Source organism: Erinaceus europaeus, chromosome 9 (assembly GCF_950295315.1).
Source record: "Erinaceus europaeus chromosome 9, mEriEur2.1, whole genome shotgun sequence".
In the NCBI taxonomy this organism is placed as follows: Eukaryota; Metazoa; Chordata; class Mammalia; order Eulipotyphla; family Erinaceidae; genus Erinaceus; species Erinaceus europaeus.
This window is the reverse complement of record NC_080170.1, coordinates 46,809,970-46,825,364: the sequence shown is the minus strand read 5'-3', so window position 1 is coordinate 46,825,364 and position 15,395 is coordinate 46,809,970. Positions and strand designations below refer to the sequence as shown.

At 43.5% G+C, this 15,395-nt stretch overlaps 1 protein-coding gene across 1 annotated transcript in view; it reads left to right on the top strand.

The window, feature by feature from the left end:
* Positions 1-15,395, top strand: part of COLGALT2 (collagen beta(1-O)galactosyltransferase 2) — a 90,546-nt gene that overhangs the window by 72,517 nt on the left and 2,634 nt on the right. The window contains exons 8-11 of the mRNA XM_060197821.1: positions 4,037-4,143; positions 5,386-5,518; positions 6,378-6,505; positions 14,952-15,158. Of these exons, the coding sequence (XP_060053804.1) occupies positions 4,037-4,143; positions 5,386-5,518; positions 6,378-6,505; positions 14,952-15,158 (575 nt within the window). The remainder of the gene's footprint in view (positions 1-4,036; positions 4,144-5,385; positions 5,519-6,377; positions 6,506-14,951; positions 15,159-15,395) is intronic.

Below are 15,395 nucleotides of genomic sequence, written 5' to 3'. Positions count from 1 at the left end.
CTTTAGCTGTGTCCCAAATATTTTGATAGCTTGTGTCTTCTTTTTCATTTGTTTCCAGGAACATTTGAATTTCCTGCTTGAGTGAATCTCTGACCCAGTGGTTCTTAAGGAGTATGTTGTTTAGTTTCCAAATTCTGTGGCTTTTAATAATTTTCTGTTTGTTGTTAAATGTTAGTTTTACTCCACTGTGGTCTGAGAAGATACTTGGGATGATTTCAATGTTTTAGAATTCATTGATGCTGTCTTTGTGGCCTAACATGTGGTCTATCCTTGAGTATGTGTTATGTGGATTTGAAAAGAAGGTGTATTCCAGTTTTTTGGGGTGAAGGACTCTGAAAATGTCAGAGAGGTCTAGTCTGTCAATCTCTTCATTCAATTCTCTTGTATCTTTGTTGGTTTTCTGCTTTGTTGCTCTGTCTAAGTGTGAGAGTGGGGTATTGAAGTCTCCCACTATTATTGTATTACTATTGATGTATTTTTGAAATTCTCTCAGTAAGTGCTTGACATATTTAGATGGTCCCTCGTTGGGTGCATAGATGTTAATAATTGTTAAGTCTTCTTGGCTGATTGATCCTCTAGTCATTATGTAATGTCCTTGCCTATCTTTTATTACTTTATTTAATTTAAAATATATTGTGTCTGAGATGAGAATGGCTGTTCCTGCCCTTTTTTGTGGTCCATTAGCCTGTATGATAGTTTTCCATCCTTTCACTTTAAGTCTGTGTTTATCTTGTTGTGACAGATGGGATTCTTGCAAGCAGCATATGGTTGGATTATGTTTTCTGATCCATTCCCCAACTCTGTGCCTTTTGATGGGTGAGTTTAAGCCATTGACATTTATTGATATTATGGATTTAATGTATTGTAGTGCCATTTTTCAAAAAAAATTTTTTTTGTTTGCTCTGATATATTGCCAGTATTATAGTGACGTTCTTGTTTATAAGAGGTCTTTTAGAACCTCTTTCAGGGCCGGTTTGGTGATGGTTGCCTCCTTTAATTGTTTTTTGTCTAAGAAGGTTTTGATCCCTCCATCTAGTTTGAATGAAAGTCTAGCAGGATATATTATCCTTGGTTGAAACCCTTTTTCATTCAGGGCTTGATAGATATCTTGCAATTCTCTTCTGGCTTTTAGAGTTTGAGTGGAGAAGTCTTCAGATAATCTTATGGGTTTTCCCCTGTATGTGACTTTTTGTTTCTCTCTTGCAGCCTTTAGGATCCTTTCTTTGTCCTTACTTCTTCTCATTGTGACTATGATGTGTCTTGGTGTCTTCAGGTCTGGGTTGATTCTGTTTGGTACTCTCTGGGCCTCTTGAATCTTGATGTCCTTTTCTGTTATTCAGGTCTGAGTTTTCTTCTATTATTTCCTCTAGAATGTTTGCTTCCCCTTCCTCTCTTTCTTCCTCTGGCAGGCCAATTATGTGAATGTTACTTCTTTTGAGATAATCCCATATGTCTCTGTTGTTGTTTTCAGTGTCTCTCAATCTCTTTTTAAGCTCTTTCACCTCTTTCTTAGTTTTCTCTAACTCATCCTCTGTCTGGCTAATTCTGTTTTCTGCTTCTGTTAGTCTGATTTCCCTTGCCTCAGCTTCTTTCTTCATTACAGCTATTTCAGCTTTCAGTTCTCTAATTGCCTCAAGATAATCAGTATTTTCCTTGGGGGGTCTCAACTGTTGTTTCCCTAATACTGCCATTCCTTTCCTCCAACGTTGTTTTCATTTCTGTGATTAATAAGTTTATTATTGCTTGCATACTTTTCTTATCTATGGTTACTTCTGGCTGATTTGTAGTTTCTTCTGGGCTATTGTCTTCATTCATTGGAGTAGCAGTTTTATTTGTTTTTGATCTACCCATTTTTTTGATTTATGTGTTTCTTTTTTTATGCTTTGTTGTTCCTCAGTTGTTGTGTCTTGAGTACAAGCAACACTGTACTAAATACCTTTATGACAATTGCACTCACCAACCTCAGGAATTACAGTAGCAACTGAAGCAAGTATTGAAGCAGTTTAATCACTGCCAGTTAGCCAAACAATGTCTCCAGTCCATGAAAAAATAGTAACCAAATCCCAGTGAAGAAGAAAGAGAAAAGAAAGAAGGGATAGCAAGAATAGACAGTTACGTGAATCTACTATCCACTGTATATTCTAAGGGTAACAAGAGGGGACAGGGAAGTAGAGCAGAGATACACACATAGAGAGTCCACTCTGAGTCAGATTTCTTCCCCAAAATAATTCAGAAATTCAGAAAAGCAAAGAAGAAGGAAGGAAGAAGTGTATGACAAGATTAAAAAAAAAAAGAAACAAGAGACAAGAGAGAGAAAAGAGCAAAGATAAGAAAAAGAGCTGTAATGAAAAAGCAGTGAAAGGAAAGTTTTTTTTATTACTTTATTTTTAATTTAATTTAATTTAATTTAATTTAATTTTTTAATTAGCTAGGAGGAGGAGGGAGGGGAGAGTCTGTAGAGGAGATAGGAGTAACAAGACAAGTTCCTCCCACAATAGATAAGATGCCCACTACCCTAGCAAGGAAAGATACCCTAAGAGTTAATTCTCATCAACCTAAAGGGGGGAAGATATATGCCTTTATATAATATTAATAATAAAATAGAGCAGGGTTTAAAAAAAAAAACCCTGTCCCAGCTTACCTCAAATCTCGTGATCAGAGGCAGCTGATTGTTAAGAAAGAGAAAAAAAAAAAAACAACAAAAAACCTCAGGACTAGACAAGGATAGCTGAAATAGACAGTTATGTAGATCTACTATCCACTGTATAATCTGGGGTGGCTAAAGGAGGAAGGGATGTTGAGCAGAGATACTCGCAGTGAGAGTCCAACTCTGAGTCAGAATTCTTCCCCAAAATAATTCCCAAATGTGTATCAGTGAATTCAGAAAAGCACACTGTCTGGTGGTGTGGGGGATGGGGCCTGTGGCTTTAGAAGCTGTAGGATTAAGGAAGAAAGGATGGCAATAATGAGAAAAAGAAAAAAGAGAGAGAGAGAGAGAGAAAAAAAGAAAAAGATAAGAAAAAGAACAGGCATAAAAGAGCGGTGAAAGGAAAGAGTTTTTATTTATTTATTTATTTATTTTTAATTATTTAATTAGCTATGCGGGGTGAGGTGGGGGGGTGGCTACTTACAAAGAAAAAAGGCCAGAGGTTTCCGAAGGGTATAGACTTAGAATGAATGATACTCCCTGGTGGGACAGGAAGTTTGGTAAAGAAAGGGGCTCAGCAGGGGAGCCTGCTAGGAGCTGGTCCCCAGGGACTGGTTATGGGGGGGGGGAGGAGGTACTTAATAATTTAATAGAAAGAAAAAAAATTTTTCCCCTTTTTTCCTACTCTATATTTTAATCCAAATTAAGTTATAGTCACCTCCTTGGTGTCACCGCTAGGACCCCTTATTGACTGGCCTACTAAAGGCAGAAAATCCTACCGTTTCCAGAAGATGTGGTCAGAGCTCAAGTCACTAGCAGCTTCTCAGTCCGCCATCTTCCGGGAACCCCCCCTCTTTGATTGATTTTAAATTTTACTACAGTGCATATAAATTATAATAGTAGTTACAATTTAGTTCCCATGAGAAAGGAGCAGTTTCATCCCAGTTTTACAGATTAGAAAACTGAGGCACAAAGACTGATCCAAGGTGATCATTTAGTACAGAAGGGTACACTCAATCTGCTGACAAATTTAACCCTTACTAGCTAGCTGCCTCCTCCTCCCAACCTAGTGTATTTGGGATTTCACTATGGACCTCCCAAAAAGTAGCTTAAAAAAAAAACATTTAAAGAGCCGGGCAACCACATTCTCCAAAGAACACCAGAGAAACACAAAGACAGTTAAGTCACTTGCTGATGGATCAAGCTGAGAAAGTGGTTACATCTAGAGTGATGGCAGTTGGCCTCATAGGATCCACACATCGTCACCAGTCTTTTGTCCCAAGGTCTCCACTCTGTATCCTGAAAACTGGAGTGTACATCCTTATGTTGCCTTCAAACAGCCCAAATAAGCCTCGAGTCACCTGGGTCTCTGCTCTGTTCACGCACTAGATCTTCATGATAAACCTCAAGCGCAGGAAGGACCGGCGGGATCGGATGCTGCGGACCCTGTATGAACAGGAGATCGAGGTCAAGATCGTGGAGGCTGTGGATGGAAAGTGAGCTGGGCTTTTTAAAAACTCAGGCCTGTGCAAAGATGGCTGCAGTGCAAGTGTGCCTTGTCTTAATTTTTACAAAAATATTTTTACTTTATTATTGGTTGGAGACAGAGAGAAATTGAGAGGGGAGGAAAGGAGATAGGGAGAGAGACAGAGAGACACCTACAGCCCTGCTTCACCACTCGTGAAGCTCTCGCCCTACAGGTAGGGCTCTGGGTCTTGAACCAGGGTCCTCCTACGCTGTACTGTGAACAATGAACCAAGTACAACTTCACCCAACCCCGGGAAGTGTGCTTTCTCTGATGAGGCCTAATCCCGGGCAGGAAGAGCCTGTGGTTACCAGAGGGCAGACACCTCCTTAAAGGAAGCACATACAACATAACTTTGGGAGGAGTTTGATTACCTGTCTTGGCATTTGAGCTCCTTATCCCTTATAGAGCCAGCCTGAAAGCCACTGACATCTGGCAACCTCTGGGCTTCCACATGCAGAGATGCACATTGGAAACAGTTTATCTCTGGGTTTACTTTTTAATTTTATTTCATTAAGTTTTTAGCCAGAGAACTGCTCAGCTCTGGCTTAGGATGGTGCAAGGGGTTGAACCTGGAACTTTGGAGCCTCGGGCATAACCATTGTGCTATCTCCCCTGCCTGTTTCTAAGGTTCTGAAGTAGCCATGGTGGCTTCCCATTCCCTGCAGTGCCTTGGAAAGAATGCACTCAGTGTAGCATTCAGGGCCTGCTAGTAGAGTTTACACACTAGCATGCACAAGGACTTGGGTTCAAGTCCTGGATCACCACATGGGAGCACCTGCAAGGGGGAAATTTCAGGAGTGGTGGAGTGATGCTGCAGTGCCTCTTCTCTTTGTCTTTCCCTCTCTGTAGCTCTCTCTGTCCTTCACCTTCTAGACAAAAGAATATAAATGGTTCTCAGGATCAGTGGTGTCCTGTAAGCACTGAGCCCCGCTGATAACCCTGGAGACATAAGTAAATAAACTAAGAGAGAAATCAATGATGCACTTCAAACAGTATTGGATATCACGGGGGAACACAAATTCCCTCTTGTTACCTCAGAGCTGGCAATGTGACATGTGAACCCTGAGGAACTCCTCAGGCCTCCAAGACCCCAGAAATCTGTCAGGAATGCAGACAAAGGGAGTACACCCTTTCTGGCTTCTACGGGGCGGGGGTGGGGGGAATGTTTGCCTTGCCTTGTTAACTTTCAGGTGTGTGCTCTGTCAAGCAGGTCGCTCAACACAAGTCAGCTGAAGGCCCTGAATATCGAGATGCTACCTGGCTACCGAGACCCCTACTCCTCCAGGCCCCTGACGCGGGGGGAGATCGGCTGCTTCCTCAGCCACCACTCTGTCTGGAAAGAGGTGAGCAGGCCGGTCTCTCTCTGAGAGAATCAGGGGGCTGGGGTCCTGGAGGTGCATTCAGGCTAGAGGCTGCACAACCCCATGACTGTTCTGGAAGCACAGGGGGAGTTCTCATGGTCACTGCTTCCCACTGGCATGATGCCAGGAACACGCCAGGAGAGGTGACCTTGGTGATACTCAAGATAATAATGGGGAAGGTACTCCCTTTCAGGGACCCTACACTCTTATGGGTGACTTTGTTTATTATTGGATAGAGATGGAGAAAAAATGAGAAGAGAGGGGGAGATAGAAAGGGAGAGAGACAGAGATACCTGCAGCCCTGCTTCACCACTTGTGAAGCTTTCCCCCTGCATGCGGGGACCAGGGACCTTGCACACTGTAATGTGCACCACCACCTGGCCCTGGTGAATCTTCACCCTTAGTAGGGAAGCCTTTTGTCTATTTAGCTGATGAAAGAAAGAAAGAAAGGAAGGAAGAAAGAAAGAAAGAAAGAAAGAAAGAAAGAAAGAAAGAAAGAAAGAAAGAAAGAAAGAGAAAAAACACCAGGGAATGGGAGTGAACCCACAGCCTTTTGAATACACAACACCGCCGAGCAGCCTCCCTGGCCCAATCTTTTCTCCTGAGCGGAACCACAGGGTACACAATCTGTCATGACTCTGTGTGAGAAATCCATCTGTGATGATGCCTTTAGTGGAAGCCAGCACGAGTTCTCCAACGTGAATCGATCCACTCGACCATTGGTGGGCAGTTGCTGTGAGCTTAGTTCTGAGCCCTGTTGGAGTGACTTTCCCTGCCTCCTCATGTCATCGAAGGTGGGCTGGGCACTCCCAGGGCATCCTGCCACCTATGGTCTTTGCAGGTGATCGAACGGGAGCTGGAGAAGAGCCTGGTGATCGAGGATGATGTGCGTTTTGAACATCAGTTTAAGAAGAAGCTGATGAAGCTGATGGACGACATTGAGCGCGCCAAACTGGACTGGGAGCTGATGTGAGTGAGGAGGCAGACTCTTCAGGCACTGTGGGCATGGGGGGTGGAGGGGGGTACTGTGGTAGCGAGCATACAGGCCAGGCCCCCACCAGCTGGGCCTTCTCCCTGTCATTGTTCCCAGAAACAGGAGTGAGGATGGCTTCTGGGTTTGATGTCTGTCCCTGCAGGCAGAAAGAGGGAGTTGTGGCCCTAGCATGGGGGTGTGTGTGTTGAGTCAGACCTGAGCCTCCACTCCCAGGAGGGCAGGTTCTCCAGCCTCTGCTAGGGTGTGTTGGGGACCAGGGGGTCGGCTCCTGTGCAGAGGGAAGCAAAGCTGTGCAGACAGGGGGCAGTGTAGTGACGCTGCACCATGGCTTTGTGTCAGATTGTTACAACTAAACAGGATACTCAAGCAGTGCTGGCTCCAGTCCTCCCTCTCTCTCTCTCTCTCTCTCCCTCACCCTCTTCCTATCTTTCTCTCCTCCTCCCTACTTTCTTTCTCTCTTTAATTACTCTTCCTCCCCCCATCTACCTGTCTACCTCTTCCTCTCGTTTCCCTCTCCCTCCTTCATTTGTCATTGCACGCAGATCTTTCTAATAGAAACACAATGCCAGCCACATAAATTACTTAAAATTATCCAGTAATTGGGTCCAAGTGGTAGTGCCAGTTGAGCACACGTTACAGTACATGAGGACACAGGTTCAAGCTCCCAGTCCCCACCCACAGGGGGGAAGAGTGATGAGCAGTGAATCAGTATCACTCTTTCTCTTTCTATTTTGGTCCCCCCTTCCCATCTCAATTTCTCTGTCCTATCAGAATAAATTAATAAAGATTTTTAAGAACTGTAGGGGCCGGATGGTGGCACACCTGGTTGAGGGCACGTTACAGTGCACAAGGACCCAGGTTCGAGTCCCCAGTCCCCACCTGCAGGGGAATGCTTTGCAAATGGTGAAGCAATGTTGCAGGTGTCTCTCTGTGTCTCCTTCTCTATCATCCCCTTCCCTCTTGATTTCTGGATGTCTCTATCCAGTAAATAATATAAAGATAATAAAAATTTTTTTTGATTTTTTTTATATATTTATTTTATTTATTCTCTTTTTGTTGCCCTTGTTGTTTTGTTGTTGTAGTTATTGTTGTTGTCATTGTTGGATAGGACAGAGAGAAATGGAGAGAGGAGGGGGAGACAGAGAGGGGGAAAGAAAGAGAGATACCTGCAGACCTGCTTCACCGCCTGTGAAGCGACTCCCCTGCAGGTGGGGAGCCGGGGTTCGAACCGGGATCCTTATGCCGGTCCTTGTGCTTTGTGCCACCTGTGCTTAACCCTCTGCTCTACAGCCCGACTCCCAAAAAACATTTTTAAAAAGATTTGTCTAGTAACCACATTAAGAAGGTAAATCATGTACAATTAATATCTTTTTAAATATCTATTTATTGTTATTTTGTAGATATTATTGTTGTTGTTATTGGCGTCGTTGGGTAGGACAGAGATAAATGGAGACAGAAGGGGAAAACAGAGAGGGAGAGAGAAAGATAGACACCTGCAGACCTGCTTCACCACTTGTGAAGCGACCCCCCTGCAGGTGGGGAGCCGGGGGCTCGAACCGGGATCCTTCCGCCAGTGCTTGTGCTTTGCGCCATGTGCGCTTAACCTGCTGTTACTACCGCTGGACTCCCTACCATATCTTAATAGTTCATTTTCTTAAACCCAGCATATCCCAATATTATTATTTTAACATGGCCAGTTTTTTTATTATTTGTTTTATTTTTTAATTTTTAAAATTTATTTTAAAAAGGGGACATTAACAAAACCATAGGATAAGAGGGGTACAACTCCACACAATTCCCACCACGAGATCTCCATATCCCATCCTCTCCCCAGACAGATTTCCTATTCTTTTCTTTTTTAATTTCTTTATTGGGGAATTAATGTTTTACATTCAACAGTAAATACAATAGTTTGTACATGCATAACATTTCCCAGTTTTCCATGTAACAATACAACCCCCTCTAGGTCCTCTATCATCCTTCTTGGATCTGTATTCTCCCCACCCACCCACCCCAGAGTCTTTTACTTTGGTGCAATAAGCCAATTCCAGTTCAGGCTCTACTTATGTTTTCTTTTCTGATCTTGTTTTTCAACTTCTGCCTGAGAGTGAGATCATCCCATATTCATCCTTCTGTTTCTGACTTATTTCACTTAACATGAATTTTTCAAGGTCCATCCAAGATTGGCTGAAAATGGTGAAGTCACCATTTTTTATAGCTGAGTAGTATTCCATTGTGTGTGTGTGTGTGTGTGCGTGTGTGTGTGTGTGTATGTATATATATATATATATATATATATATATATATATATATATATATATATTACAACTTACTCATCTGTTGTTGGACACCTGGGTTGCTTCCAAGTTTTGGCTATTACAAATTGTGCTGCCAAGAACATATGTGTACACAGATCTTTTTGGATGGGTGTGTTGGGTTCCTTAGGCTATATCCTCAGGAGAGAAATTGCAGGATCATAGGGTAGGTCCATTTCTAGCCTGCTGAGAGTTCTCCAGACTGCTCTCCACAGAGGTTGAACCAATTTACATGCCCACCAGCAGTGCAGGAGGGTTCCTTTGATCCCACAACCTCTCAAATTGCATTATAGGGCCATTGTCGTCAAAACTGCTTGGTACTGGAACATGAATAGACATACTGACCAATGGAATAGAATTGAGAGCCCAGAAGTAAGCCCCCACACCTATGGACATCTAATCTTTGACAGAGGTGCCCAGACTATTAAATGGGGAAAGCAGAGTCTCTTCAACAAATGGTGTTGGAAAGAATGGGTTGAAACATGCAGAAGAATGAAACTTCTTCTTCTTCTAGCGTTTGTCCTTCTTCCGTAGCCAGTCAACAGCGTCAGGTTGAAAGCTGTCAGGAGCTGCTTGTTGCTGGCTTTGAAAGTGACTGGGATCCATGTGGATTCAGTTGGCTAGGAAGGATCGTCAGTTTCCCCAATGAATGGGTACTCACGGGATGCACCACGAGAAGGTCGATCCAATGCATCCCAAGAATGAAACTAAACCACTATATTTCACCAAATAAAAAAAGTAAATTCCAGGTGGATCAAGGGCTTGCATGTTAGACCACAAACTATCAGATACTTAGAGGGAAATATTGGCATAACTCTTTTCCACATAAATTTTAAAGGCATCTTCAATGAAACGAATCCAATTACAAAGAAGACTAAGACAAGCTTTCCTATTCTTTAACCCTCTGGGAGTATGGACCCAAGGTCATTGTGGGATACAGAAGGTGGAAGGTCTGGCTTCTGTAATTGCTTCCCCACTGAACATGGGCGTTGACAGGTCGATCCATAGTCCCAGCCTGCCTCTCTCTTTTCCTAGTAGGGCAGGGCTCTGGGGAAGCGGAGCTCCAGGACACACTGGTGGGGTCGTCTGTCCAGGGAAGTCTGGTTGGCATCATGGTAGCATCTGGAACCTGGTGACTGAAAAAAGAGTTAACATACAAAGCCAAACAAATTGTTAAACAATCATGGACCTAAAGGCTGGAATAGTGCAGATCCTCCATTTTGTAGATAGTTGGTAGGCATATTTTAGTTATATTTCAAAGGGCCTGTAGCTATACTAGTTCTTTTTTTTTTTTTCCTCTGAGCCTGAAATCTGATATGCAGGTGGATCCAAGTTATTGTCTGAGGAGGTGATGTCATGGATAGAAAAGGGACAGAAAGCTGGACCAGGGAAGAGAGTAGCTCCTGAATATGGAGAAGGGATACAAATATTGTTGACTGTAATCCCCATCGACCTGATTTGGTCTGGGGCCCATATTCAGCTTAGGAGCCTATGTGACCTCTGCATCCCTGTAGATCTGAGCTCACATTCTGTGGTCATGAGTAGGAACATTCCAAGCTGCCCCAATATCGACCCATCTTCCTCAAGTGTAACATAGAGTATGTTGTCCAGCCTTCCTTCGGAGGATGGAACACTCTCTACCATTGTTGATACAAGTTGAAGGCAAGGGGGGGCACAAAGGGGGTCTTTTTGTTGTTCCTGATACAGATGACCGGTAACAATGAAGAGAGGGATTTATTTGAGGTATAGGCCTATCATGTCTGTTCAGGAATCTCAGGACTCCCCAGCTAGGGCCCCAGCGGATGGGATGGCCTGATAGTGACTAAAGAGTCATCATGAAAGTATGCCAGTCTCTTGCCCTTATTCAGCTTTTGCAGTCATTGCTTTGATAAGGTTAGCTTTGGAGTGAGTGAGAGAACTGTAATAGGAAGTTGGTGAGGAGGGTATCTAAGTCTAATTAGATACTATTTCATTAGGAACTTTATACTGACTCACTGCAGACCATTGTGTACTTTTGCTTTCAGGTATATATTTTGCCCTAGTGTATGGATACATGTGAACATATGCTCTATCTCATGGGCCCTGGTCTATATCTAGGTTTGGGGACTTTGTTAGGAAGTGTACTGCCTGGAATGGAATTAGAGAATACTATGAAAGGAAAGATCTCACCAGAGTGATGAAGTTGAAGGGTTGTCATTCCACACCTGAAGTCTCTGGACACAGTCTGAAGTGAAGCATGCTGAGGTGGTACTCCTTGCATTGATTAGGTTGGGATCAGCAGATGCAATATTATTTAGTATGAACTGAGAGAAGCATGCAGGAAAGTGCGCCCCCACCCTAAGGTTCCAGGACTGGGGGAAACGTAGGTTCTATAGTGGAAATGTGAGGTTCCTGCTGTCTTAGGGTTCAAGAAGACAATAGATAGTTATTGTTATAATCACATTACTTGGTAATTGGGTTAACTTTGAAAAGTCCCTTTGTTAAGATTTGCTGTATAATACCCAATATCACCATGATTTATGTCCTTTGACATTATTTGTATATAGCTGTGTCACCGGTTGCTTCTGTTCTCCCTGGTCAAGGCTTTTGAGAAAGTCAACATATCAAAGACTCAGCCTATGTATTAAAAAGACTCAGTCTGTGCTTTAAAAGTTTGAGACATACAATCAATTTTCCCCTCTCATATTAATTAAATAGTGATTTATATGACTACAAATTAATAGTGTACATAAACACCATTCCCACCACACAAAGACTGTGTCCCATCCCACCCCCGCCGCCCCGGGAAGCCAAATGTCCACCCTCACCCTCACCACAGGGTTTTTACTTTGGTGCCCTACTCTAGATTTAGTCAAATCCTGCTTTTAGTTTCCTTTTCTGTTCTTTATCAACTTCTGTTGGTTAGTGGGATCATCCCATACTCATCTTTATCTTTCTGACTTAGCTCACTTAACATAATTCCTTCTAGCTCCATTCAAGATGGGTCAGAGAAGGTGGGTTCATTGTTCTTAATAGCTGTGTAGTATTCCATTGTGTATATATACACCACAGCTTTCTCAGCCACTCATCTGTTGTTAGGCACCTGGGTTGCTTCCAGGTTTTAGCTATTATGAATTGTGCTGCTATGAACAAAGGTGTACAAGTATCTTTTTGGTTGGGTGTTATGGAGTCCTTGGGGTATATCCCCAAGAGAGGAATTACTGAGTCATATGGAAGGTCCATGTCTAGCCTTGTGAGAGTTCTCCAGACTGCTCTCCACAGGGGCTGGACCAATTTACATTCCCACCAGCAGTGCAGAAGGGTCCCTCTGTCTCCACAGCCTCTCCAGCATTTGTTGCTGCTGTCCTTTTTGATGTATGCCATTCTCACAGGGGTGAGGTGGTATCTCAATGTTGTCTTTATTTACATTTCTCTGACAATCAGCGACCTGGAGCAATTTTTTATGTGTTTGTTAGCCTTTTGGGTCTCTTTTGTAGTGAATGTTCTGTTCATATCCTCTGCCCATTTTTGGATGGGGTTATTTGCTTTTTTGTTGCTAAGTTTGCTGAGCTCTTTGTATATTTTGGTGATTAGTCTCTTGTCTGATGTTTGGCATGTGAAGATCTTCTCCCATTCTGTGAGGGGTCTCCTTGTTTGTGTGAAAGTTTCTTTGGCTGTGCAGAAGCTTTTCAATTTGATGTAGTCCCACTGATTTGTTTCTGCTTTCGTCTTCCTTGCAATTGGGTTTGATTCATCAAAGATGTCTTTGAGCTGTAGGTGGGAAACTGTTTTACCAATGTTTTCCTCTAAGTATTTGATAGTTTCTGGTCTAACATCCATGTCCTTGATCCATTTGGAGTTGATTTTTGTTTCTGGTGAGATAAGGTAGTTCAGTTTCATTCTTCTGCATGTTTTGACCCAGTTTTCCCAGCACCATTTATTGAAGAGAGCCTCCTTCCACCATTTAATACTTTGGGCCCCCTTATCAAAGATTAGATGTCTATAGTTGTGGGGGTTTAGTTTTGGGCTTTCAGTTCTGGTTCACTGGTCTGTGTGCCTATTTTTGTTCCAGTACCAGGCTGTTTTGATGATGATGGCCTTATAATATAGTTTGAGATCTGGGAGTGTGATGCCTCCATTTCTGTTTCTTTTCCTCAAGACTGTTTTGGCAATTCTGGGTGTTTTCTGGTCCCAAATAAATGATTGCAGTTTGTGTTCTATTCTCTTAAAGAAGCTTGGTGGAACTTTGATAGGTCTTGCATTAAATTTGTATATGGCTCTGGGGAGAATTCATTTTGATGATATTAATTCTTCCAATCCATGAGCATGGGATGTCTTTCCATTTCTTGGTGTCATTTTCTATTTCCTTGAATAGTGACTCATAGTTTTGAGTATACAAGTCTTTCACTTCTTTGGTCAGGTTTATTTCTAGGTATTTTATTGATTTTGCTGCAACAGTGAGTGGGAGTGATTTCTGGGTATCTTCTTCTACAGATTTGGTGTTTGCATAAAGAAATGAACATGGCCAGTATTTTGAAGCTACTAATAAGACAGCCCACAGTGTGTGTGTGTGTGTGTGCGCGCGCACACACATGCGCCATCTTCACAGCCCACTGTGGACTTAGAATACATCTTAATTGATGCTAAGCTTTTAACTCTGAAGTAAGCTGTGGTCCTGCCAAAACTGTTAAACTTTCATCTGACAGAAATGATATTTTATTCATTTTCTATTGTAAAACAAGATTAAATAAAATTAACTGAGTACAAACTCAGCTCCTGGGTTGCCTCAGCCACATGTCAAGCAGTAACAAGAGTGTCTCTTCCCCTGGACAATGCCACAGAGGAAGTCATTCTCAGACATGCAGCATGTATGTCTGATGTTCCCACAAGAACTAGAGGTGAACAACAGACTTGGTCTGCAGATCTTGCTATGTTTCCCCAAGAGGAACCCTTTGAAAACTGAGCAAGAGCATTTTTTTTTCAGGGTGAAATAGTGGTGCTCCTAGCTGGTGGAACTCACACGGGCTCAGGGGCTGGGGAGACAGCATAATGCTTATACAAACACACAAACAAAACCTCTCATATCTGATGTTCTTAGGTGCCAGGTTCAGTCCCCAGCCCACCATAGACCAGTGCTGAGCAGTACTCTGGTCTGTTAATCCCCCCTCTCAATTTAAAAATAAATAAATAAAATATTTTAATAAAAAAATCACACAGGCTCCAGACAAATACAGTGGCTCACAGACCCATGAGAAGATGAAGGGAGGTGGAATGGGCCCCCACCTTGTGCTGCAGTGGAGCATAGGACAGGCTGGGGGAGGAAGCCCTGTAGGTGTTGTCACTCTGGGTCCCCAGGAAAGAGCCCTTGGGCTCCTGGGGCTCTCACTGCAGACCCTTCCTCTCCCACCACCTGCCCTGCCTTGTGTCTCTCACTAACACAGGGAGAATTGCACAGAAAGCATCACAGGCTAGTGCCTTGGGGACTTGGAAGCAACAAAGTTGGGCATCTCTCATCTGCCTTCTTTGGTCACTTCCAAATTCTGTGAACACAGCCGGGAGCCCCATGCCTTCTTTAAGAAATGTCTGATCTCTCAGGAGTCGAACGGTAGTGCAGCAGGTTAAGTGCACGTGGTGCAAAGCGCAAGGACCAGCCTAAGGATCCCGGTTCGAGTCCCCGGCTCCCCACCTGCAGAGGAGTCGCTTCACAAGCAGTGAAGCAGGTCTGCAGGTGTCTGTCTTTCTCTCCCCCTCTCTGTTTTCCCCTCCTCTCTCCGTTTCTCTCTGTCCTATCTAACAATGACGACATCAACAACAACAATAACTATAACAAGGGCAACAAAAGGGAAAATAAATAAGTAAATAAGTAAATAGAAACATCTGATCTCTCTCCATCTTAACTTTGCAGCTAGGACATAGTCTTCTGGGCATTAGTAGCTGGGCTGCCATTGAACAGAGCCAGGGAAAGGGTAGCCTAGCCCTCTGATGTGCTTAGGAATTGGAACATGTAGTAAAAGGCACAGTTGGCCCAAGTTCTCTCAAGTGTCCATATAAATCACAGCCATACTCCATTCCTGTCGATACCTAGGATACAAATCGACGGTTTTCTCCTCTGCCCACTTCTCTCTAGTTACATTGGCAGGAAGAGGATGCAAGTGAAGGAGCCGGAAAAAGCAGTGCCTGGGGTGGTGAACCTGGTAGAAGCTGACTACTCCTACTGGACGCTGGGCTACGTCATCTCCCTGGAAGGGGCCCAGAAGCTGGTTGGAGCCGATCCTTTTGGGAAGATGCTGCCTGTGGATGAGTTCCTGCCCATCATGTACAATAAGCATCCTGTGTAAGTCTCTGGGCTGATTTGAACATTCAGTATTTTTGAGAGAGAGAGAGATGAGAGACACCACAGTATCCCTCCTCCTCCAATAGAGCTCTCCACATGGTGCCAGAGGTCTAACTCAGGGCCTCCAAGGTGTGCACCCTACTGGGTGAGCTCCCTCCCATCTCCTCCAAACTGCATCTTGTAAATGAGAAGACGCAAATACGACAGATCTGTCCTGACCTTCCTGGGTGAGATCCT